Below are 22852 nucleotides of genomic sequence, written 5' to 3' on the forward strand. Positions count from 1 at the left end.
TCTTTTCCTTAGTCACAGCTGAACAGAACATTTTAGAATCCAAGATTTATTATCACTGGAAACAGGGAGCTGTCTCATTTCACTGACACGAGAGGAAAGGTCTTAGTCACAAAGTGCTGTAGAGATCATTTCTATTGTTTCTGTGGTTTCTGGGGTGGTATAAAAGAAGGTGAAAGGCACTCGTCATTGCAGCTGGAACATCACGACAAGACTCGCAAGGAGACACATCTGTGCAGATCAGAACTTCACCGTGATCTCTGCAAGATCATCAGTAAGTAGATAATGTTACTTTTGTAACTGGAAGATGCTTTTTAATTAACACATAGTTTACTGTTGATCAAAATAGGAAAGTATAGCTTATCTATTATGTATAAGCAGTTCTACATTAGCATAACTTAAAATATCATACTGCATGTAAATATACACACATCTATATGTATATATATCTGTACTTAATACAGGTATTTTTAAATCAGAACTAATACCCATTTGTTATTTCATATCTAGTTTAATTTGAACATATTGTCCAAGGAAATTACTCACTCATTAGTGCAATAGACTTATTAAGAACAAGCTTAATTTTTACAACCGAATGTATAATTTGCCTTTCTGTCCAGTCATTGACAATTCAATATTCAAGTTCGTATAAAAAAAAGTCATTTGAGGAGATGCTGAGTTTTTTATTAACCCAAACTGCTTCTGCACAAAAAGAAGTATTTCTTCAAGAAATTAGTAACCTCATTATACAGGAATGTATCTTTACTATTCTTACGTAAGTTTAAATGCTGCAACTTTTGTTTTGTTGTTCATCTAGGTTTTGATGTAACAATACAGAATTTGCTAGTAAATAACTAAAGGCACAGGCTGGAGCCAATCCTAGAAGGAGGGTAGTCATTAGTGTAAAAAATGCAGAAATTTTGGTGGGGGTTGAAAGGATGGGTAGATAGAGGCATACCAATGCCAGGAGCAGATATAGAACTGAGTGCAGTTATAACTTAGATGCAAATAATCATTGCACAATTATCTTTTCTAGTTGTCACTTCCCTAAGCCAGAAATCCACTTCTTTACAGAAAAGAACTCCAGTATCAGTCTAATATCATCCTTGCGCAGTGGCAGATTTGGATGTCAGCACTTGTATTGCTCATGGAAAAGGTTGTCTTATTAAAGGTCCAAATCCCAGGGCTGTATACACCTTTTAATTTGATCTGCATGGTCCAGCCTTAAACTCTTTTTGGAGTTTTCTGACAGATTTCTTAGGCAGCGATCCTGATCTTTCTGTTAAGTTTCTGCTAAGTTTTTATCAGAAAGGTCTCTTGCCAGTTCTAAATGAAATAATCTCCTGTGCTTGCAAATGCACAAGAGTAGGAAGTACTATATTGAGAGGCAACATTGGAAAAGGAGATTTAGGACTCTTAGCAAGGAAATGTAGAAATATACTATGAAATCTATTCATCTTTTACTGCTCTTATATATCACAAATCCACACATCTGATGTTCTGGGAGGTCCTGGGATGATGTACCATAGTACAATGCTCCTTTTTTACCAGTGCTTAAAGGCTAAAATTCATTTTGTCAGGTGAGAGAAAGAACAGAGAAAAAAAGATTTTTGATCACACTGTCAGCTTCTTGTCCTGTGGAGCAGATTTAAAGAAGAGAGAAAATGTTCCTGCCCCAGAGATCTCTGCAGATGGTTACATTTTTGGCAATTCTTTTTTTTGCCTGTTTTGCAACGTGCCAAGACACTGAAACGTAAGCAATATCATCCTTTTACTTAGTATCATTAGAAGACTGCTTGCCTTTGATTTAATGGGCTGTATTCTCCACTGCTGTCATTTACTCCATGGCATGATGGAAGGAAAATTCTATAAATTTGATACAGCAACATTTTACATTGCCATCTATGCTGTATAAAATTAGACCAATTGCATTTTTAGACGCGTAACATATACCACATTTCAGCTGATGCTTTTAAACGCAGTGCAGCAAACCATGTAAGGATGTTCAACGCAAGCCATGGAAATGGCACATACTAAAATTCCATATTTAGGTTCCTGTTCAGATCCAAATCTGCAGTGGGAGCCTATAGCTGCAGTTAGATGTTATCTAACAGCCTGAAATCCAGAAATATTTGCATCCCAGAATTAGCCTGCCCCCCCCAGCCAATATTTGGCTCAAAATTTTTGCTATATCTGAAGAAAATAAGGCTTTGTTTTCATTTCATGGACACCTCTGATTTCAGTTAAATTACTCCTGACTTACAGCTGTGGAAGGAAAGAAACAAACCCAACAATCCTTGAACACTAAGGTCATGAAAAGGGAATTTTATTTTGGTATTTAAACCTCTGAAAAGAACCCAAATTTGGGAAAGACCAAATCTCTGTAAGAGCTCTTTAAGCCTGCTATGGTCATTTTGTCACTGTCTCCCCAGTTTGCCTTTTTTTAAAAAAAAAAAAAAAGAGATTCAAGGTATAGCTTTTGGGAATGGCACAGTGCTTAGCTTCCCGTGTTCAGGAACTGGCTGCCTGGCTGCCTTACAGGCTCCCTGAGCTAGCCTGCGTGGGAGTGCTCACGCTGTGGGCTTTGCAAGGGTCAGGCTGGCTGTGGGCACCAGCACTACTAGTCTCGCCTCCGGACTGTCCTCCACATCATGTGTAGACACCACCAATGCTCCTTCCTCAGCTTAGAGAAGCACTTAAGATTGATGGATGCAAATCAGCCACGTTTGAAATAGGAGCTTTGATCCGGCTGTGCTTAGTTCCTAACTAACTCTTTCTTCCCTTGCAGTAAAAGAGCAGTGACGGAGCATCAGCTCATGCATGACAAAGGGAGGGCATTTCAAGGGCTGAAGCGCCTGATGTGGCTCCACAATGCCCTAGGTAGCGTGCACACAGCCAGCAGCAGGGATATTTCGCTTTCAAATGCCATGTGGGATTCGCAGAAGAGCCAAGATCCCTCAGATCTCTACAACAGCATCAGCAGAGACGAGACTTCAAGCCTGATGAAGCAGCTGCTGGAACTGACGGAAAAAGAGCAGGGCTTCCCCCCGTTGAAGCAGCTGGATTTGCTGCAGTATATGAAGACCCCAAAGAGTAACTGGAACCCAGAAGACCTTTTGGACCTCCTTCAAATCAAAGAGCTGGGGAGCAAGAGAAATCCTAGCACCCAGCCACAGAACTATTCCCACTAGTCTCAATGCAGCTCAGTCCATCTATTGCTTTAGACATGTGATGTTGTAAGGAAAAGCTCTAGCGCAATGGTGAATCGCAAAAGAAAAATAATATTCATTTGTTCCATTAACTGCTCCTAGATGTTGAGTAGAGACCCTTGTAAGGACCCAGGTTCTCTCCCTAGCAGGCAGTCTGTGTATTGCGATTGAGAGATGGGGTCATTTGTCACAGGCCAGAAATATCTTTTTCCATGGCAGGTCCCTCCCTGTCTGTTACTGGTATCTTAGGGCTGTGGCAGCTCTTGTAGCCCACACATAGCAGGAAGCTTGGTTCATTAATCTGCATATTCACAGGCTCACTTGCAGTCTACTGTTTTGACTCCTGAAGAAGAATATCTCCTAATACAGATTCTCTTCTATTTCACACCTGCCTGCATTTCTGCCCTGCTCTGCAGTCCAAAGGTTTTTTTTCCCTGCTTCTCCAGCATACAGAATGATTTAAGCCTCTCGCCTCTCAGGTCTTCCTTCAGGGTGGCAAACTTTTGCCAGGCCACAGAGGTAGAAGTTGGTAGTGATCCCCACCCCTCCCAGCCAAAGCCGTAGACATTCACCTTGTTCTGCTGGTGGAAGAGATGAGAATCAGCTTCTAGGGTCCCTGTTTGAGCCTTTTGTTTCAAGACTTCCTACCTTTTCTTTGTTCATGTGAAATCCTCTCCAAGAGCTCCCACAGGGCTTAGTTTTCTCAGGAGAAAACCTGCTTCATGAGGCTATCAGTGTTTCCTGAAAGAGGTAGCACATGATTTTGCTATTCACCTTTAGTATCAAACTGACCGGCTCTGTCTAAACAAAACAAGGTCCAGTTTAATTGCAAAATCAGTCTTTCAGAAACGAAATCTCTGTCATGTGTTACAAATATATCAGCATTTCCATCATGTAGGGACTACACATTAAGTCCTGAAATTCCTCTGTTGCTGACAGACTTCAACTGCATGTATGGAAGGGGTTTCTCAGTGATAGATTAAAACCCAAGAACTCCTTGATGTTAGTAATAAAAACCTTTTCACCCTCTGAAATTGCCTTGCTTTTTCATGGAAATGTAAATAAAATTAAGCAAAATCCTCTTTTGTTAGTATCTCCACACATTTGAGTATGGAATCACATTTCTTTTGTTGTGCCATTCCTCAGAGCTCCCCGCTACGATTCCCGAGGCCAGACAAACCATTACTGAGGTTTCAGATGTTCCTGAAAAGCAGGCAAACATGTTACACTGCCCAAGTAGTGAGTTTGCTGAGCTGGGACGTGGGAGCCCTTCACCACCGGGTGACCCAATGTGTGTCACCCGTGTGGGGGCAGGAAAAAACCAACCTCCCCTCCACCGCGGGCTGGACGGGCAGGCGAGGTTACGCGCTGTGAAGCCGCAGGTCACAGCACCGTTGTGGGGAGGAGGGAAGGAAGCAGGACAGGGCTCCCCAGGCCTGCGGGAGCACCACAGGCAGGCTGGCACCCTACGGCTTGAAGCGCTGGTACCTCTGGCTGGGCCCGGTGGAGCAAAAAGGCTGATTTGAAATAAAGTGCGTCGACGTTACCGCAGCCCCCGTAGCCTGGCCTACACCCGCACCCCTCAGGTGCCCCCCCGCCTCCCTGGGCCCGGAGCACACCGCGCATGCGCCAGTGCGCACACCGCGCCCCCCCCCTCCCCCCAGCCCCTCGGGTTGGCGCGAAGCCTCCAAGCGCATGCGCCGCTGGCGAGAGAGGCGGGGCGCGGCAGCTCCGCCCCCGGGCAGAGGGCGGGGCCGGGAGGATGGTGGCGCATGCGCACTGCCGTAGCGGTCCCTGGGGTGCTTGTCCCGTCCGGGTCGCCGTCGGTGCGGGGGGCGGCGGTAGCGGCGCGGGGGCTCCGGTCGCCCCGGTCCCGTCCCGTCTACCCCCCCCCGTCAGCTCCGTCTCGCCTCTCTCCAGCCGCTTCGCCTGGCTTGGCGGCGCCGGGACCCCGCCGTCGCCTTCGGCTCCTCGCCGCCCCCCTCCCGGGGGGCTCCGGTAAGTCGCTCCCGCCTGGTTGCCGTGGCGACCCCCGTGTTCTCCCCCGCCCGGTGCTCCGCATCCCCTCCCCGCTCTCCTCCCTCCCCCCGGGGTCCTTTGCCACTCCCGCCGGGGTGGGGGGGGAGCAGGGGGCGGCCCCCCCCCCGAAGCCCCCGGCTCCGGTGGGGCTGGGGGCGGGTGCGCCGCGGCCAGGCTCCCTCCTGCCCCGGGGGTGGCCGCGCTGCGGGCCCGGGGGCGGCGGAGGCACCCTCCTCCCCCTCGGTCGGGGGGCTCGGGCCCCTTTTATCCGTTCCCGGTGATGCTGCCGGGCTCCTCCGCCAGCGCGGCGGGTCGGGCCGCCCGAAGGGCCGCGGAGCCGCCGCCGCCGCCGCCCCCGGAGGCTGCCTCGGCCCCGAGCGGCTCTGGGCGAGCCCCGGTGCCGGGAGCATCCTGCCCCGTCACCATCCGATCGCCGTGCTGAGCGGCGGTCGGCTCCGAGCAGCCGTCCCCGTAGAAAGGACGCCCGAGTACCAACAAGTGGTTTGGCACCGCTGCCTCCCAGCCCCGGTTACCTTCTCATTTCTTCCCCTTCCCTTTTTGTTCCGCACCCCCTTGTAACCTGCTTCTGCCAGATTAATTTTCGTATTCTGTTCTCTAGGAAGCGAAAACCAGAGGCATGGCTTTCGCACCTGCCTGCTCACAGCACGCAGGGCTGTAACTCTCCATCTCCTCGGGGGTGCGCGGAGAAGGTGACCTGCCACTCGTGTGGTGTCACTCGGAGCCGCTCCTCCATCCAGGCTGAGTTCCATCTCAAAAAAACATATAGCTGGAGGTTCTTCCCGGCTCCCACGTTATCTTTTCTGTGAACGAGCCTGTAAGAGCAGCAAACAAAATAGTTGGCGTCTGTAAAGGACGCGATTTGCAAAGGCATGGTAATGATGCTTTGTGAAGATCTGCAAAAAGTAAACAGAAAAGAATAACTCATAAACTGTTGCCAGCGCCCGGGCATTGTAAAAACGGGAAGCGTGTCTCTAACCTATATTAGTCTGCAATTTCGAGTAATAGTTGCAAAACTCGCTTACCTTACTGTGAGTTACACTGTGACCAGGGGAACTAAGACTAAGAGGTGGTTTTACACTTGAAATCTTTGCATTTTAATGCACTTTAGAAAGGAGAGCTGTGTTGTATAATATGTCCCAAAGCTGTGCTACTGGTTGGAAGTGGCATACTCTGATATATTTATTTCTTAAGACAATCCAGTACGTAAGTGTAGGATACTTACACTAAGTTTTGGGTTTTTTTTCAACTACAACTTGTTCAAAGGTATTTTGCCAGATTTCTGTGTGAAAGCATCTAATAAAAGCGAGACTGCTCGAAAGCAACTAAATGCCTTTCTTTCCTCGTCCTCAGTTGCTCCATTATTGGGCTGGCTTTCAGGATTTTGATCTTCTCACAGCAGAAGAGACAGCAGGCAACTGATGGAGTTATTTCCGCAAGGGTCACAGGAAGAGGAACTTCTGGATTAGATGTTTCAGTGTGATATTTCTGAATTTTTAACATTTATTAAAGATAGAATATCTCGGGAGAAATAAACACTTGCAGTACTGCCTGAAACTGTGGTTTTTGAGGCATCATGTTTCTTAAGTTTCCTTCCCTCTTATTTTCAGATCAAAAATGTTCAAAACAGGAAGTTTGACTTGTACCTTTTATTTTGTAAGACTTTTCCTTACTTAGTTGAGACAACTGGGCTGTTAGCATTTGTTGCTAAAATCTTAACTCTGTGATTCAGCATCGCTGAATTGCTTGCAGCTCTTGTTTGAAGGTTATTTGTCATTTATAATGTTAAATGTTTCCTCCCTTTTTCTTTCCTAATAGCCATGGCAATGACAGGTCCAACACCATGCTCATCCATGAGTAATCACACCAAGGAGCGAGTTACAATGACAAAGGTGACATTAGAAAACTTCTACAGCAATCTCATCGCACAGCATGAAGAACGAGAGATGAGGTAAAAATCTTTCTTGCTTCCTTTCCAAACTGGGTAAGAGCCAAAAATATATATTAACTGCATTTAGTTTTCTGGAGCCAAAGCAAAAATAGAACATTTTTGCTGAGCATGTACCTAAGCTCCTGAGATGGGCACCTGGATTGGGCTTGGCACGAGCATCTGGAGGCAGCTGCTGGGTTTCTGAATCCCACAGTTGTTTAGGCTGCAGCTTTTGGAGTTTCTTCTGAAATGAATTGAAATGTGCTTGCAAATGCAGAAGTGAGATGACTGTTACCAAGTTTTAAAAACCCGTATATTTGATTACGTGACTAGGTAGAAACTAATTTTGGCATATGCTTGGGATCATTCAAGTACAATTCTGAAGTAGAAAGCCAACGTTTACGAATGTTTGTCTTGCCTGTGTTCTGTTGCCTCTTCCCATTTTATGTCCCTGGTTGTAATATTTAAAACTCATTCTAGAGCATCAGTTTCAGTATGGATTATGTGTGATCGAGTCAACTGATAAAGGAAGGTAATTTTTTTCAAAGACAATGAGGGATTCCTGTAAGGACTGTCACTTGATGCTAACTTCTTGTCTGTGAGTTAGCTGAACCTATGGCATCTCTTTAAATATATTGGTCAAAACATAACAAGCAATTTAACTGAGAAGTATTACTTTTACTTTCCTTTGGCTGGAACCCTCTAATTTGCTGAATACCCTCAAGCTGTAGCACTGGGACTTCTGACGTTCTCCCAACTTGCTATGTAGTCTATAATCGGAATTTTCAAAAAGATTCAGTGTTCATTCACTTGGAGACTTACTGCTAAAAACCTAACTCGATCCAAGAAGAATGCCTGCTAACTACAATAACCGCAGAAATGAGGAAGCAATTTAGAAATAAATACTAACTTGCGTACATATTTTCTTCAAAACATCAAATTAGTAATGAGAGATTGAGGTCTAATCCAAACAGAAAATATTACCGATTTAATTCCTTTCTTTCTCTTTGCATAGCTCTTGCTTTTTATTATGAGTGCTATTGTCTACTCCCCAAACCTCAATGACAGGGTTTTTTCTGTTTAGGCTCAAGACTTTGTCTGAACAAACATACTGGACTATACAAGTTACATGTTTTTTTTAACAATAGATGTGTCTGTAGATGTGCAATTTGGAGTTTAAATGGTGTTGACAAAATGTACACTGAAGTGCAGATAGGACCTATTAAGGATATTTGGGGGAATTTCAGCATCGCTTGGTCATGCTGAGCTATTTAATTCTGTGTATTGCAGCAGTCATCTTTTGCTACTGGAGTCACTGCTTTGAGTGTGAAATGAGATGACCAGACAGGGCTCACTGGGTACTTAAATAAGGGCAAAGCGATTTAAGTGTGCCTGATTATGGAAGTGATAACCCAAAATATTATCACGTTGCAGCAGCTGCGTAGTGGCACAGGAGACCGGAAGAGGATCTTGCGAAGAATGACTTGCATAAAGAAAAGGAATTTTTTAGTAAATTTTTAATGCTATACCAATAAAAACACACATGGAGAGAAAAAAAAACCACCCCAAAACCAAAACCACTGATCCCAGTTCAGCTAGCTATTAATAAGATAGGTGTTGGGAAAAAGTTCCTGGAGGATAATCATTACAAATGTCCCCTGAAGCCATTCCCCCTTCTGAAGTCTTGCTTCCTTTTTTTCTTTTCTCCTAAATAATCATTTTGTAGTAAGGCTGTAAATATTTCTGATTCTTTAAGAGGCAGAATGTGTACAGACATGTTTCTTCTTCCCAAGTATTTTGAGTATCTCAGGTATTAGGAAATATAAAGTAACTTTTCTCTTTTTGCATATGATGAGTTTGAGATGCAGAGAAGTTACAGTGCAGATCCACAGATGTGTTTAAATAGCCAGTTCTCTGGAATAAGTGAGACTTTGGTGTTTAAGTATTTATTATGGCTCTGGCCTTAAGTGACTTGTGCAGCTGTCGAAGAGAGAGAGAAGAATTGAACCCAGATCTCCTCAATCTACATTCGTATACAATGAAAACATACACTTGAATAAGGTGTGAAACTCGGGACAGGTTTAGATTGTCAAAATTAGAGAGGACAAGGCTAGAATGGCAAAGCTGTAATATTAGATTCTTCAAAATTAACTGCATGTCTGCGTCTCCCTTATATATATCATTTACACTTGTTACTTGCTGGCATTACATCCTTCTTTTACAGCAAGCACAGAGCAGAGGTGTTGGATACGTGCGTGTGATTAAGAAACCATATTAATGATTCAACCTTTATTTTTCTAATTTGTCTCTGCAATAGACAAAAGAAGCTAGAACAAATGATGGAAGAAGAAGGCTTAAAAGATGAAGAGGTAATGAATATGAGAAAATTACCTTAATGGTTAAAGTAATACAAGTGATTTTCTTTTATAAATGGAGATCTAGAATCTTTACTTGGAATTGCTGTGATCTCTGTGGAGCCCACCTCCAGGACTCTTACTGTGTTTTTTTTTTCCTAAACTCTAGAAAAGAATCAGGAGGTCAGCACACGCACAAAAGGAAACAGAGTTTCTTCGCCTAAAGAGAACAAGGCTTGGTTTGGAAGACTTTGAGTCTTTAAAAGTAATAGGCAGAGGGGCTTTTGGAGAGGTAAGTCCAGAAAAGATGACTAAAAGTATTTTAAAATGGCACTGATATTTGTTAAAGACTTGCATAGTTTACACAAGTGAAGGATAGAAGTTGTGACAACCGCAGATTGATTTTTTTTTTTTAGCTTAACAGTCACATGCATCTGTCTTTATGACTAATAAATGTTGGTTTAAGAACATTATGTGCTGGAAAGGAACATGAATGCTGATGAAAAGGGCTTGAAGGGCAAGCTAAATACAAGTTTGGCAGTGTACTTTAGTTGTGACCTCCTGGGGCTGGCCTTACAGACAGGAGAGCTGGAGAGCCACTTGCAGTAGTCTCTTCTGGTGGCCTTCTTCAGAGAAAGTGGCTTTGGACCATCTGCTTAAGCTATATGATTGCTCAGTGTGTCATCTCTGTTAAAATGATTTCATCTCTTAGAATTAACAGAACTTGTTTGCTGTTACTGTGCACTATGTAATGCATTTTGTTTTTATAATTCCATATGCTTTCATTAAATGGAAGCCAAGGGCTTGATACCCAAATTTGTCAAGAGTCTTGGTGCTAATGCTGTATTTGACTCAAATTTTTCTATACTTCCTAGGTGCGACTTGTCCAGAAGAAAGATACGGGGCATGTTTATGCAATGAAAATACTACGTAAAGCTGATATGCTTGAAAAAGAGCAGGTGAATAGCCACCATGAGTAGCAACGCTACCATCCATGTTTTAGATGACTTTGGGAGGTAACTGTGATGTGTAGAGAGTAACAGGCATCTGTGGGCTAGGTTTACTAACTAAAAAATTATGTGGGTTTTTTTCCCCATTTTTTACGGAGGAAGTAGGTCAGAAGAATCTCGTAGGAATTCGTAAGGACCTGTCTTCTAGTGGGCTCTTTCAAATCTTTTTTTTTTCTTTTTTTTTTTCTTTATTGTAAGGAAAACGTTCCTTGTAACAATGCGAAAGTTTGAGGAATATATTGTTCTCATCTAAATAGGGTTAAAGTAGTAGTTACAGGCTATTGCATGTAACTGAATGCTCAGAACAGTGTTTCAAATGACCTCTAATGCCTTGCTTAGTCTTAATGGAAACTGCAATTGTAACACCTTTTCTAAGAGGCTTTTCAGTCTGAAGCAAGATAGAACTGAACTCACTTTCTGCTTGAAAACATGGGAAGCAGAGCATTTTTCTAAGGACTAGGTTTGTCTTTCTCCAGTGAAAGAGGAGGATGGTTCTATGTATCTGATTTATGTTCCTCCTCATTTTATGATGATGTATGTTACACATACACATGTGCAAATGATTCAGTATCAATGTCAAGATTGGTGTTTTACTGCATTTCTGATTTATGGAATCAGATATAAATATCAAAGTGATGCTACTGTTGGAATTCTGACTTGGAGAGACATAAAGTAGTGGTGTTTAACACTTAAGGCTTTTATCTGCTAGTACTTCTGGGAATATAATGGTCTGACACAATCATTTCTTGTTCAGCACTGGGATGGATCTAGAAGGCACTGTGTGTGTTCATAAAATCAGGAACTGGAACTGGTTTCCATTTCCCAAAATATTTCGTTAAAAACCAAACAGCAGTGTGTTCACACACAAGCTTTATGCAGCACTGCTAAATTAGTGCTTTGGTCTAAATCAAGGAATAGGCTGAAGCCATATCAAAGGGCATGCTAACTGTTTAGAGAAGAGCTAGGTTTTTAGAGATCTACTTGTTAGATATTTTTGTAAAAGACCTGAGATTTCTGTATATAGGATTAACCTGTTCTTTATAATCAACCATACGTTTGCCCTCCTGAATCTTCCCATGGTAATACATTGTGTTTTGGAGTGGTCTGTTATCTAAGTGGTTTTAAGAGAAGTGTTTTCATAGTGTCCCATATCACTTGTACAGTTCTGATTTGAAGGGGACCCAAATGACATAAGAATTGAAAGAATAAAAGTGTAAATGTGGGTTATTTTTCTGTACGGAACCATGTTATTCAGAAGGGTGGTTTAAATTTCTCTAGCTTCAGTTTTTGCTTAAAAGAATAAGGTTAGTGCTCTCTTGCCCTCCTACATATGTCTCAATTTATGGAAGCAAAAGTCACGCAATAAGTATAAATGTTACTCAAGTGTAAATGTCCAAAGGCAAAAGTCCCCATAAACTTTCCAGTGGAAACTTCTGAATGTAAAAGGATCTGATCTTTCAGATCTTTATGCTGAGGAGTAAAATGGAGTTGGTGTTCAATGGGATGTATCAGATGGGGGCAGGGGAAAGAAACATTCTGGGAAAATATAGCAGTTTAATGAAAGCATCTCACCTTTTTACTGTCAGAAGCATGACTTTTGGATTTGTTTTTGAACATGTTATGCTATTTTATTACCTGAAGATACTGAGGGGTGTAACTATTGAAGTTTTAGTGTTTCTGCCTTTTGCAGAAGTTTGACTGCTATCTTTTCAATATTTGATGCTTTTCAATATAATACTTGAATTGTCTGCGAAATAAATGCATCTAATAAAACATAAGACTTGTAATTAATCAAATGCATATGCGTATCTCCAGGTTGGCCATATTCGTGCGGAGCGGGACATTCTAGTGGAGGCAGACAGTTTGTGGGTTGTGAAAATGTTCTATAGTTTTCAGGACAAGCTAAACCTCTACCTTATCATGGAGTTCCTGCCTGGAGGTAACTACCTGAAATCAAAAGACTGCTTTCCTTTTGTTTGTAGATTTCTAATTTCTTAATTACAAATGTAGTCTAGGCCTAGAGTGTATGTGGTTATCATACAGTGATGTTTGTGCTGGACATTACCTTGTGAGTAAACAAGTCATTGTAAATCTTTCTGCTTTTAGGAGTTAGGGTGCTGAGGTCTTTGGGTCAGGCTTGAGGTTATCTGCTTGGGTCTTCTAGCTGCAGATGTTTGAAACTTGGCCTTAATATTCTGCTAGTTGTTATCCTTACCGTGCACTGGCTATCTATAGAACTATAACATAACCAGTTTTTTATTTTTCTAACCTTTTCCTTTTAGCTGGCTTGCAGCAGAAATAGCTTTTAAGGTCCCTTTTTCAGAGGATGATGATGTTTGTCCTTGAATGATAATGCTACTGTAACTCACTTAAGAAGAAAGTTATACTGAAAGCCTGTAATATATGTGACTAATGAAACCACAAGAATGCTTTCTGAGATGACACTGCACAAATGCAATCTGTATTTTGTAACAGCTTTGTAGCTGAAAGTAGATGAAAGTATCAGCAGTCCATAGCTGACTCTTGTTGAAGGGATGCTTCTATACTGCTATTTCATCTTTATGCTATTTAGCTGTCTCAGTAAGTTTAATGCAATTTCAGTACAAGCCTTTCCGCATACAAGGGAAAAGACAAAAGTTTGTCACAGAAGTGCTGTGGAACTGTGTTACTTTATATGAAATCAATTCGGATTTCCTGAGGTTTTAAATAGCTTAGTTCTTTTCTTTGTACTTTTCTTCAAAATTAGTGAGAGTGGAGTTTGTGTGTGTGTGTTTGTTTGTATTTACCTTTGCTGTTTGGGGGGGGCTTCTAGGTGATATGATGACACTGTTGATGAAAAAAGACACTCTAACAGAAGAAGAGACACAGTTCTACATAGCTGAGACCGTGCTAGCCATTGATTCTATTCATCAGCTGGGTTTTATCCATCGGGACATAAAACCAGACAACCTTCTTCTGGACAGCAAGGTATGTACTAACTACTGGCCAGTGGCTGGGTAGTAGTAAAAAGGTCTTGTAATTTTTAATATGGACCTGAACTAGCGTTGACAATTGTGAAAGAAGATGGTGCTTCTTTCTTAGCCCTGTTCCTTCTAGCTTTGATGGCATATCTGCCATATTGCTAGGGGCATAAAAAACAAGCCAAGACAGACCTCTCCTCCACCTCCAGCTGTATTCACACCTCACTTATGAGCTCTCTTCTGACAGTTGTTTAAGCTATTTTTGGTTATTTCACCTGCAATTTAAAACACAGTTTCAGTTCTCCCCTCTTAGTCAAAGATGTTTCCTTTTGGTCTCACATCTGTTACGCTTATGCTTGCGAACTATTGGGTAGATGATCATATCAAATGCAAAGGATGTAGCTGTTCCATTACTGAGACTGAAAACTGTGATATTATCTCCCTCAGAATCAGGACATATTTCTGAAGGCTGGCCAGGCTACCCAATTGCTTCTAGATGGTTATTGCAGGCAGTTTGCAGAAAGCTTGATTGTTTCACTGTCCTCCTATTGCTCACTACAAGTTTGCTTAAAATTTAGCTTGTTTGGAAAAAGTTTGCCAACAGTAAATAATTATACTTTACCACTAGCCAGCTAATAATGCACTGTTGGAATTACTGATGTAATTCAGTATGTCTGCATCCAGATGTAGATAAATTCAGGACTTTGAAAAGGATGTATGTTTTAGATATGCATCTAAAAATTGCACCTAGTCGCTGCGGTCACATGGTATGCACTAGGACAGATCAAATCACAATTTAAGGTGTTTCTTCTTATCTATTGGAGTCAATGCACAATCCAGGGACTACAGCTCCCTCTGGAGACGTTTGCTTTCATTCTTGCAGGAGCAGAGGTTTCTTGAAGTACATAGCTACTGGGCTTTCTATGTGTAGTAGTGATGAAAGTATTAATAGCTTGATTCTATGTACACATCCAGTCTTAGGCTAAAACAAGGAATGCAAAAAGAACACATCTATTTATTATACAAAATATAAGAAAGGGAAGAACTATAAAGGTTTATTTGCTATGATGAGGTCTCATACTGGTTTTGTATTTTGGGTTTTTGTTGTTTGTTTGTTTCTAGGGCCACGTGAAACTCTCAGATTTTGGTCTGTGTACTGGACTAAAGAAAGCCCACAGAACAGAATTTTATAGAAACTTGAACCATAGTCTTCCTAGTGACTTCAGTAAGTTATTTGGCTTCAGAAAGGTATCTGCGTACTTGCTCTTGGTGCCCGACATAACTTGTTTCAATGTGAAGCTAGAAGGCCACAGTGGGGGATCTAATAATCAACATTGCATCTTGAGGTGTAATTTTGATTTTCTGTATTTTTATAAAAGATGTTATAATTTCAGTTACTTTAATGTACAAAACCATCTTCATATCCAGAAGTTTGTCTTTGAAATAGACTCTGCTGTAGCCCTTTGCATGTGTAATAAACCTCAAATGAAAACTTGGTGTGACTTGGTAGATGCTAGCTGCATCTCATGTGTTATTTAAATTAATAAGTGAGCACACATTCTCTTTGAATATTCAGTAATTTTCTCAAGGGGATAACTTTGGTCATGGAGTTAAAAAAAGCCTGAAAGCATGGATTGCTAATGAAAGGCTTGACAAGATTTTATCAATATTACATAGGTTTGGAAGTTGCTGATAGGTTTAGGGTATTGACAGATGTGCTCTTTGCAACCTTCTGTACAGGTGGCAGAGGTTACATCCCTTGCTTTCCTCTTAACTGTCAGCTGCCACTGCTTGCTAGAGGCTGCTGGCCACTCTGATCTGCCACTGCAGGCACCCCTTAGACTGTGCCAGGTAAGCTGAGGAAGGCAAGGCTGAGGCAGGTTAACTAGTTCACTTCTGCTGATGTGGCCTATCTTCAGTGAGGTGAATTAAGGAGTGCTTCCACAAATAGCTTCAGCTTCGTTGTGGTAGTAAACTTTGGCTGTAGGGGCCAGTGATGAGCACCTGGGCACTGTAACGTCTTACCAGGACAGCTGAATACAAAATGGGCTGTCTGTCCAGGCCTTGGCTACCTTTTTTGATGTTGTAAAGGAGATTTTTAGTGTAAAGGTTTTGGGGTAAAAATGTATGTTGGGTGACTAGTAGGTTTCAATCACATATATTCCAATCTCCTTTAGCTTTCCAGAACATGAATTCCAAAAGGAAAGCAGAGACTTGGAAGAGAAATAGACGGCAGTTGGTAAGTACGTTTCACCTGCTTGGAAATGTTCTCTGCTGAGCTGTTGCATTCAGATGGCACATATATTTAAATGATGGGCATTAATCCATTTCAGAGTTCTGAACAATGCTGAAATAAAAAGATTCATGCTTTTTCTTTTTAAAAGAGGAACGACTCTAGTTTGTCCTTCATCCATCTGCTGAACAGCTGGTGACATATGTGCCTGAGATAGCACTGCCGTAATTATTTACATTGATATCTGGTGCCTCCCAGCTAAAACGAACAGCTCTTGCCACTTTCAATATAGCAAAGGGCTAATGACCCATTCCAAGGTGTATATAGACAGTGGTACCTTTCCCCACTTCTCTGACGGTATTTTAAGACTCCTTCATGTGAACATGTTGATTTTGTCTCTACATATCTTGAAATAAAGGCTTTAAAGAACTTTGTTTCCAAGATCCTTTAGCAATCTGGTGTGTTCCTCAAAATAACTATTGTTGCGTAAGTTCTCGCTTCCATATCAGGCAGTTTTCTCTGAAGATACATAACTGAGGGTATTTGTTCCAGGCTTTTTCTACGGTGGGTACTCCGGATTACATTGCCCCTGAAGTTTTCATGCAGACCGGATACAACAAGCTTTGTGACTGGTGGTCACTTGGGGTCATCATGTACGAGATGTTGATCGGTAAGAAACCGGCAGTGCACAAGTCCTACACCACAATTCCTGCTTAATACATCAGCTGTATTTATGTGCTTAGGGTCAGGTTCTCAAAGTATCCACTCCTTGCATGGTTTGTGAGGTTTGTTCTGGTGCATTGTAGACTTCAGTAACTACACAAACTATTTTTGCTTTATACAAGATTGTATTTTTCTTTCTTTTCAGGTTATCCACCATTCTGTTCTGAGACTCCTCAAGAAACATATAAGAAAGTAATGAATTGGAAAGAGACTCTGACATTTCCTCCAGAAGTCCCAATATCTGATAAAGCAAAGGATCTTATTTTAAGGTGCCAGCCATATGGTTTGCCAGTTAATATAGTACTAATTTTCTTGTCTTGCAAACTGTAGTACGTGCCTCTCATGGCTTGCTTCACATGAAAAAAATCTGATGCTACATGCTGTTACGCACACGCACCAAATGCTGAACTCCCTCATCAAATACACTTGTCTCTCAGAGGTCATTTAGTGGTCCCCTGACTAACCTATGCTAAAAAGTACCTCCCATGTAAGTGCTGCTAGCCTGGCAAAATAGGAATGTTTCTACTCTTTATTTTGTCTGTGAGCTTCTTGTGGAAGCAACTTAATCTTTTTGCCAGAGGTAGCTTCTTACAATAACAATGGTTTTGACATTGTATGCACTGGAGCGTACAAACGTACCCCAGTGCATGCTGACTCTTGCTCTTTCATTTATATTTTCAATCACTTACCTATTCTCAGGACAGAAATATAAATGTCTAGCTTTTTAGGCTTTATATGTTCTCCTGCTCTACACTGGTCCTGAAACAGAACGGGCACATTATCCTGTTGTGAAAGAATACCACATCTAAATTGTAGCATTTGACATGACTTTTCCTAAACATAACTTTCTGTGTTGGTTTTGCAGTGGGAGTTCTTAACCTTCTTCATTTATACGTTAAGAAACTGTAGTAGTATCAGTTCAGAAAGCTGTTCCATTTCCGCATGGAATGTTTTCATTTTCATTCTTCCTTCATTGTCATTCTTCCTTCCATCCCAGATTTTGCTGTGAATGGGAGCACAGAATTGGTGCATCTGGTGTGGAGGAAATAAAGAGTAACCCATTCTTTGAAGGGGTTGATTGGGAGCATATCAGGTAAGATGCTTTGGAGAAAAGCAAGCTGCTCTTCTTTATGGACTGTTTAAAGCTAGTCCTGTTCGACAGAAGGGAGCGGCTTGACTGGCATTTATTATATCTAGGTGTGGGTGAAAGTATTTTGTTCCTTATCTGAAGCTTGATAAGGTTTAGGTACCTTCAGTCTTTGATTCTGTTAAGAAATGGAAAGTGGGTGAATCCTGCTTTCTTCTGCCTTTGAAATCTTAATGCTGAAACTGCTCTTCTTGGCAGAGAGAGACCTGCTGCAATTTCAATAGAAATTAAAAGCATTGATGATACCTCAAACTTTGATGAATTTCCAGAATCTGATATCCTTAAACCAACAGGTAAATGCTTTGGTTCTGCATGTAAACAAACCTTCCTCTTGTCCAGTAGAATAATGTAACTTTCCTGTTAATCATAGAAAGAATCTTACTAGATGCTAGTTGTTGTTTTTTTTTGTTTGTTTGGTTTTTTTTAATCACGATCAAATTGTTGGATGGTAGTCTTGTGGTGCAGGGGTGTGCAAGCTGTAATTTGGGTTTCAGGAAATGGGATGCAGACTTGTGAATGATATGGGAGCTGCCTGAGAAAGGGCATCTCTAAGAGGCAGCAGAGCTCCCAGCAAGTTCAGATCTCAGCAGGACCTGTAAGCCCAACACTGCGAGTACCCCTCGGTACTGGCTAATTCTTGCTAGCATGTCTAACACTTAGTATAGGGGGTAGGGAGAGGGTGAGACAGAAAGGGATGATATTTTTTGGTGTAAATTTCTAAAGGATCTTGTATTTACGTGTCAAAGCATAGTCATACATTTGCTCCATGTGTTTAAAAAAACATATTACAGCAGTTCTTGACTGGGATTGAAGAATGAAGCTGAATGCCTAGATTTATGATATTTCTTTCTTTAGAAGTATTCTCACCTACTCCACATCAAGTGTTTTGTATGAAAATAAGCTTTGCAGTCTTCAAAGGATAATTTTTTTTTTTCTATGTCTTATCAGTGGCAACAAGCAACCATCCAGAGACTGACTACAAGAACAAAGACTGGGTTTTTATCAATTACACCTACAAGCGTTTTGAAGGTCTGACGGCCCGAGGAGCAATACCATCCTATATGAAAGCAGGAAAGTAATAAATCTTTACCTGGGACAACTTCTGAGCCGTGGAATTCTGTTCCTGTACTTTGGGCTTATACCCATAAAAGAACTTTTTCTTTTTTTTTAAAAGAAAACTTGAGGGCTATCAACTCTTGGAGAAGACTTCAGGACCCTGATTTGTTACACACCCTGTTTGTTACTAAGGATTTTTTCTTTCTGCGCCATTGAAAAATTCCACAAAATGTTTGCATCATCTCTGCTGGAAGCATGTTTTGCTGCTTCAGGAGCAAGAGTTTCAGTTTTCTTTTTAAATTCTTTGCCAGATTGTATAGTCCATCAGGAGATGAGAGCAAGCCTTCACTCTGACATTGCAAATCACCTGATGTTTATATGGACTGTTTTGCTAGTCCTCCATTAAGTGACAAACTCAATCTGCCAATTCTGCCAGCACTGTTTTCCCAGTGGCTAAGGACTTCAGTACAGAGGAAACAAAGCAATAATTAAAGCTTGAGATAGACAACTCTCCAGTAAGCTATCTTGTAGAAGGATACAACTCGTATTGCCTTAACCTTAGTTTGTAGTGCTGTTTTTTATAATGCTACTTGGAAGCCTCTTTAATAGCATTTCTCAACTCTGTTGCAGTGGCCTCCAGTTGCAGTGCACTTTACTTTTGGTACTAAGACAGTGACCGTCAAGCCATTTAATATTTTTTCTAAATTAAAAAATTGTGCAACACTTTTTCTTTTCTAGACAGTGATAGGAGAAACGGGCCACTCCCTCCACCAAGCGCCAACAGTTTTCAGTTACTGTATGAAAAGATGGATCCGTAAACAATGCAGATAATAAAAACTACAACTGGTAACGCAAGTGGATCTGGAGTTAGAGCAGAGAGGGAGGGAAATTATTTAACCTGATCCTTGGTGGGGCATCTTGTGTACAGCTGGGTCAGCCATGAGGCTTCCCGTTCCTGCTGCTGCCATCTTTTGGCCACTTCTAAGATCTGCTGCATCTCCATCGGTTTAAAGACAAAACCATCTTCTGTGGCCTCTTTGATCTTGGTTTTGAGCAGAACAGTATCAGATTCTTCTGTGAGTGTTGCTGATGGAGGCCTCCCTGGCTTTTCCTTACAGAGCTCCTCTTGCTGTCATGGCTGAACCATCTGTCCCTGTAGTCTTCTGAAAAGACAGTGCCTCGTGGGGTCACTTTTGGGGCACTGGGACCCACCCACCATGTCCACTTGTTGATTATTGACTAGTGTAATTTATAAAAGTACATTCAGTTATGATCAGGTTGCTCTCCAGGAGAGCCCCAAAGTGCCTTTCCTTGCCTAAGCATCTCTCAGAACATCACTGCATTTTGGGAAGGAGGATTCTGCCTCAGTTGAGCTTTTGCTAATTCCTTTTTACAATCATGAGCTCCACTTGGCACCTGTTTTGTAGTTAACTCTGCACTTCCAGGGGCAGGTAGCATTAACCTTTGGGCCTGCCTGGTTCCAGTTTTTAATTTGCAATTAGATGTTTTTTTTTTTAAATATAAATTTAATGAGGTTTCTAAAAGTATGTATCAATTTGAACTGTCTTGGGTTCTTGCAAACTTTTATTGGTGCTGAACACTAACTATATAGCACAGAAAAAAAACCCCGTTTAGAAACAAAGCTAGAGCAGTGTTTCACAGTAAAAGGAAGGCTTTCAGTTATATCTAGTCCTAACTTTCTAGATTAGGAAATGAAAGAAAATGGGTTTGTAGTGAAACTTTTTTTTTTTTTAATAGGTGCTTTTTAGGGAATTTTTACCTAGGTGTCTTTTGAATTGAGTGCCATCATGGACTGACTGGGGTATTGAAAGTACCGTATATAGCTAAAACTGGGTGATAACTTGTTAGCATCCTCTCCCTAACCACCCCTTGGTGCTTTTTGTATGTGTCCTAGGAGTTTAATGAATTGCCATAAGCAGTTTAGATACCAGTTGGATCCTACAAAGCTGAAATGCAAAAATAGCCTTAATTAGAGGTACCAGGATCACTGTAGTCAGTAGGGCTTACTCAGATGAATAAGGGCTAACTGAACTAATGATTTATAGGATCAGGCTTTTTATCAGCTAGTCAGTAATACCACCTTCTGCTCCCTTTTTACTTTTTTATGAAGGACTGATACCAACTTCTCAAATTGCTCCATCTCCTTATCCTGCAGTTTCTTCTAGCCATTTGAAAAAGTTGCCTTATAAACCATTGGAAAACTAAGAGGCATTAGTATCGAAACATTTTTTTTTTTTTTTTTTTTCAATTCCTAACAGCTTAGTTACTGCCTTAAAAAATAAAAATATCAAAATCCTTTAAAGCTGCTGTGAATTAGGAATAAATGATTTTGGGATAGTAGCTGCATTATTAGCCCTTTACTAAAAGGGACTGGCATTTTTATTTATAAATACCAAAGATGAAGAAACTAAACAATTAAAAGTTGTGATAACTTGCTGTGGAAAAAACCCACCCCATATAGTAATATGTATTGTGCATTTTTAGTACATGTGTTTTAAACTCTTCTGAAACCTCAGATTGTTCACTTTTTGAGTTAAAGGTGAAGTTTTTCAAAGGCACAAGGAGCAGTTGGGTACCTCATTCCTGTTGTCTTTCAGTAGAAGTTGGATGTCTTTGAAGATAGTCCTCTTGGACACACCTTTCCAGCAGTAAGTTTGTATCACAGTTGCACTCTAAGCCTGGTTCCTATTACAGCTGTTCACCAACACTAGGAAAAAAAGTACAATGTCTTCTTCCCAGGATCCATACTGCACTGCTAACAGATTAAGATTTTTTGTATGCCTGTTCATCTCCCATGTTAGCCAAACATTTTTCTTAGCAGCTGGCTTGTGTATTGAGGTTGTATGTATCTTTTAGCTCTTTTTTTAAGCTGCAAGCTGTTGCTGGACTTCTAGGAGTAATTCCAATCTGAATTTCCAATGGATCTGAACATGAGTTATGCTGCCAGTTCATCTCTGTATCATGCCTAGCACAAAACTGCACTAAGTGTTTCTTATCACTGTGCCCTGACTCTGCCTTAACCTATAAGTTGAAAAAGTGTTCTGTAAATATTTAAAAGCTGTTACTAAATTGCACTGTAAAATTTGGCAGGTGTATTGTGTGTTGCTGGGGGAGCCAACTTTTTATGGAATGATCTTTGCATTGTGTTGTGTAAATAAAATCCTCTTAGGAAACACAATTTTGCTAGCATGTTTTGCGTTTACAAACTGGAGTCTCTCAGGTTGGTTTTTTTTCAGACTTGAAACTGATTTTAGAATCAACTGCGTAGGTATGAGAATGCAATGGTAACTCATGGGCTGCATTTCCAAAAGATGCACAGCAGACATGAAGAAATGAGCACCCTGTTAAAGGTGAAAGACAGTGCTGATCTTCAGAAGAATTAAATCTTTCTGGCAGAATGCGTAGGTGTCTGCATTGTGTAAACGTCACTTCAGTTTACCAGCTTCACGGCAAGTTGTTTTTAATCTTTTCCCCTTTCTATTTTTAAAAGGGATAATAAGCAGGGAGCATGTGGCAGTGGAAGCAAAGCTGACCCTTCATTTTTTTTCCTACCAGTTTGTAACATGCCAAAATCAACTTGCAGTTCTTACTTCATCGCTTCACCTTTGCAACAGCTCCACTTGTGAGTACAAGTTCTTGTTGTCACTTCAGTAATTCCACTAAATTCCGCCTTGTTCAAACTTCAATGCCTTTCTCAAGCTTCATCAGGAAAACCCTTATACTACATCCAACACTGAAGATAGATAGAAATAAAAGCCAGACCTCTTCCAAAGCTGTCTTCTTCCACAGCCAGAAGCAGGTAGAAGTAGAGACCATCTTTCACAGCATACTAACCAAAAATAGCACTAGGGCCTGTTAGAGATGCTGCATAGTTTGTGGGTTAAATAGTGTCATCTCATACCTGTGCTAGGTGCTGCTTTTAGAACATCGCTGCACTGAGTTGGTAAACTTTGAGGTTCTCTCAGCACAAATGGTAGTAACGCTTCTGTGCAGCTGCTGCATGAGATTCCTGCCAAATCAGCCAGGCTCTGCCTGATGCAAAACTACTACTAAGGCTTTGAGGTCACAAGCCACACTTTAGGAAGCAAGGAAACAAAACCTTCTAGCAATCTATCCCCTGCCCATTCTTCTACTCCACATTTAAAACAATTTTTAAAAGAGCCAAACAAGCCACA

At 41.3% G+C, this 22852-nt stretch overlaps 2 protein-coding genes and 1 long non-coding RNA gene across 6 annotated transcripts; 2 read left to right on the forward strand and 1 right to left on the reverse strand.

Annotated features, from left to right (window-relative positions):
- LOC115335222 lies at positions 1–3944 on the reverse strand. The gene is made up of 2 exons (XR_003921394.2): positions 3855–3944; positions 1–257 (listed from the first exon to the last, which is right to left on the reverse strand). It is a non-coding gene; the product is annotated as an uncharacterized LOC115335222 (long non-coding RNA).
- Positions 178–3855, forward strand: LOC121232593 (parathyroid hormone 4-like). The gene is made up of 3 exons (XM_041119970.1): positions 178–271; positions 1578–1750; positions 2786–3855. The coding sequence occupies exons 2-3, from the start codon at positions 1662–1664 to the stop codon at positions 3186–3188; spliced, it is 492 nt and encodes a 163-aa protein (XP_040975904.1). The 5' UTR covers positions 178–271; positions 1578–1661; the 3' UTR covers positions 3189–3855.
- Positions 3945–4973: 1029 nt separating the features above from the next.
- STK38 (serine/threonine kinase 38) lies at positions 4974–21855 on the forward strand. Of its 4 annotated transcripts, none has more exons than XM_030000588.2 (14): positions 4974–5204; positions 7062–7194; positions 9491–9542; positions 9697–9819; positions 10403–10486; positions 12353–12476; positions 13350–13504; positions 14620–14722; positions 15675–15736; positions 16283–16400; positions 16599–16722; positions 17451–17546; positions 17799–17893; positions 18549–21855. In XM_030000588.2, exons 1-14 carry the CDS (start codon positions 4979–4981, stop codon positions 18677–18679), a joined length of 1626 nt encoding a protein of 541 aa, XP_029856448.1. In that variant the 5' UTR covers positions 4974–4978; the 3' UTR covers positions 18680–21855. The 4 variants fall into 4 exon arrangements, with proteins under 4 accessions (XP_029856448.1, XP_040975899.1, XP_040975900.1 ...); XM_041119965.1 differs by having other exon boundaries at positions 5112–5204; positions 5845–7194; XM_041119966.1 differs by lacking the exon at positions 4974–5204 and adding an exon at positions 5417–6118 and having other exon boundaries at positions 6597–7194.
- The last annotated feature ends 997 nt before the right edge of the window (positions 21856–22852 follow it).

Source organism: Aquila chrysaetos, chromosome 24 (assembly GCF_900496995.4).
Source record: "Aquila chrysaetos chrysaetos chromosome 24, bAquChr1.4, whole genome shotgun sequence".
In the NCBI taxonomy this organism is placed as follows: Eukaryota; Metazoa; Chordata; class Aves; order Accipitriformes; family Accipitridae; genus Aquila; species Aquila chrysaetos.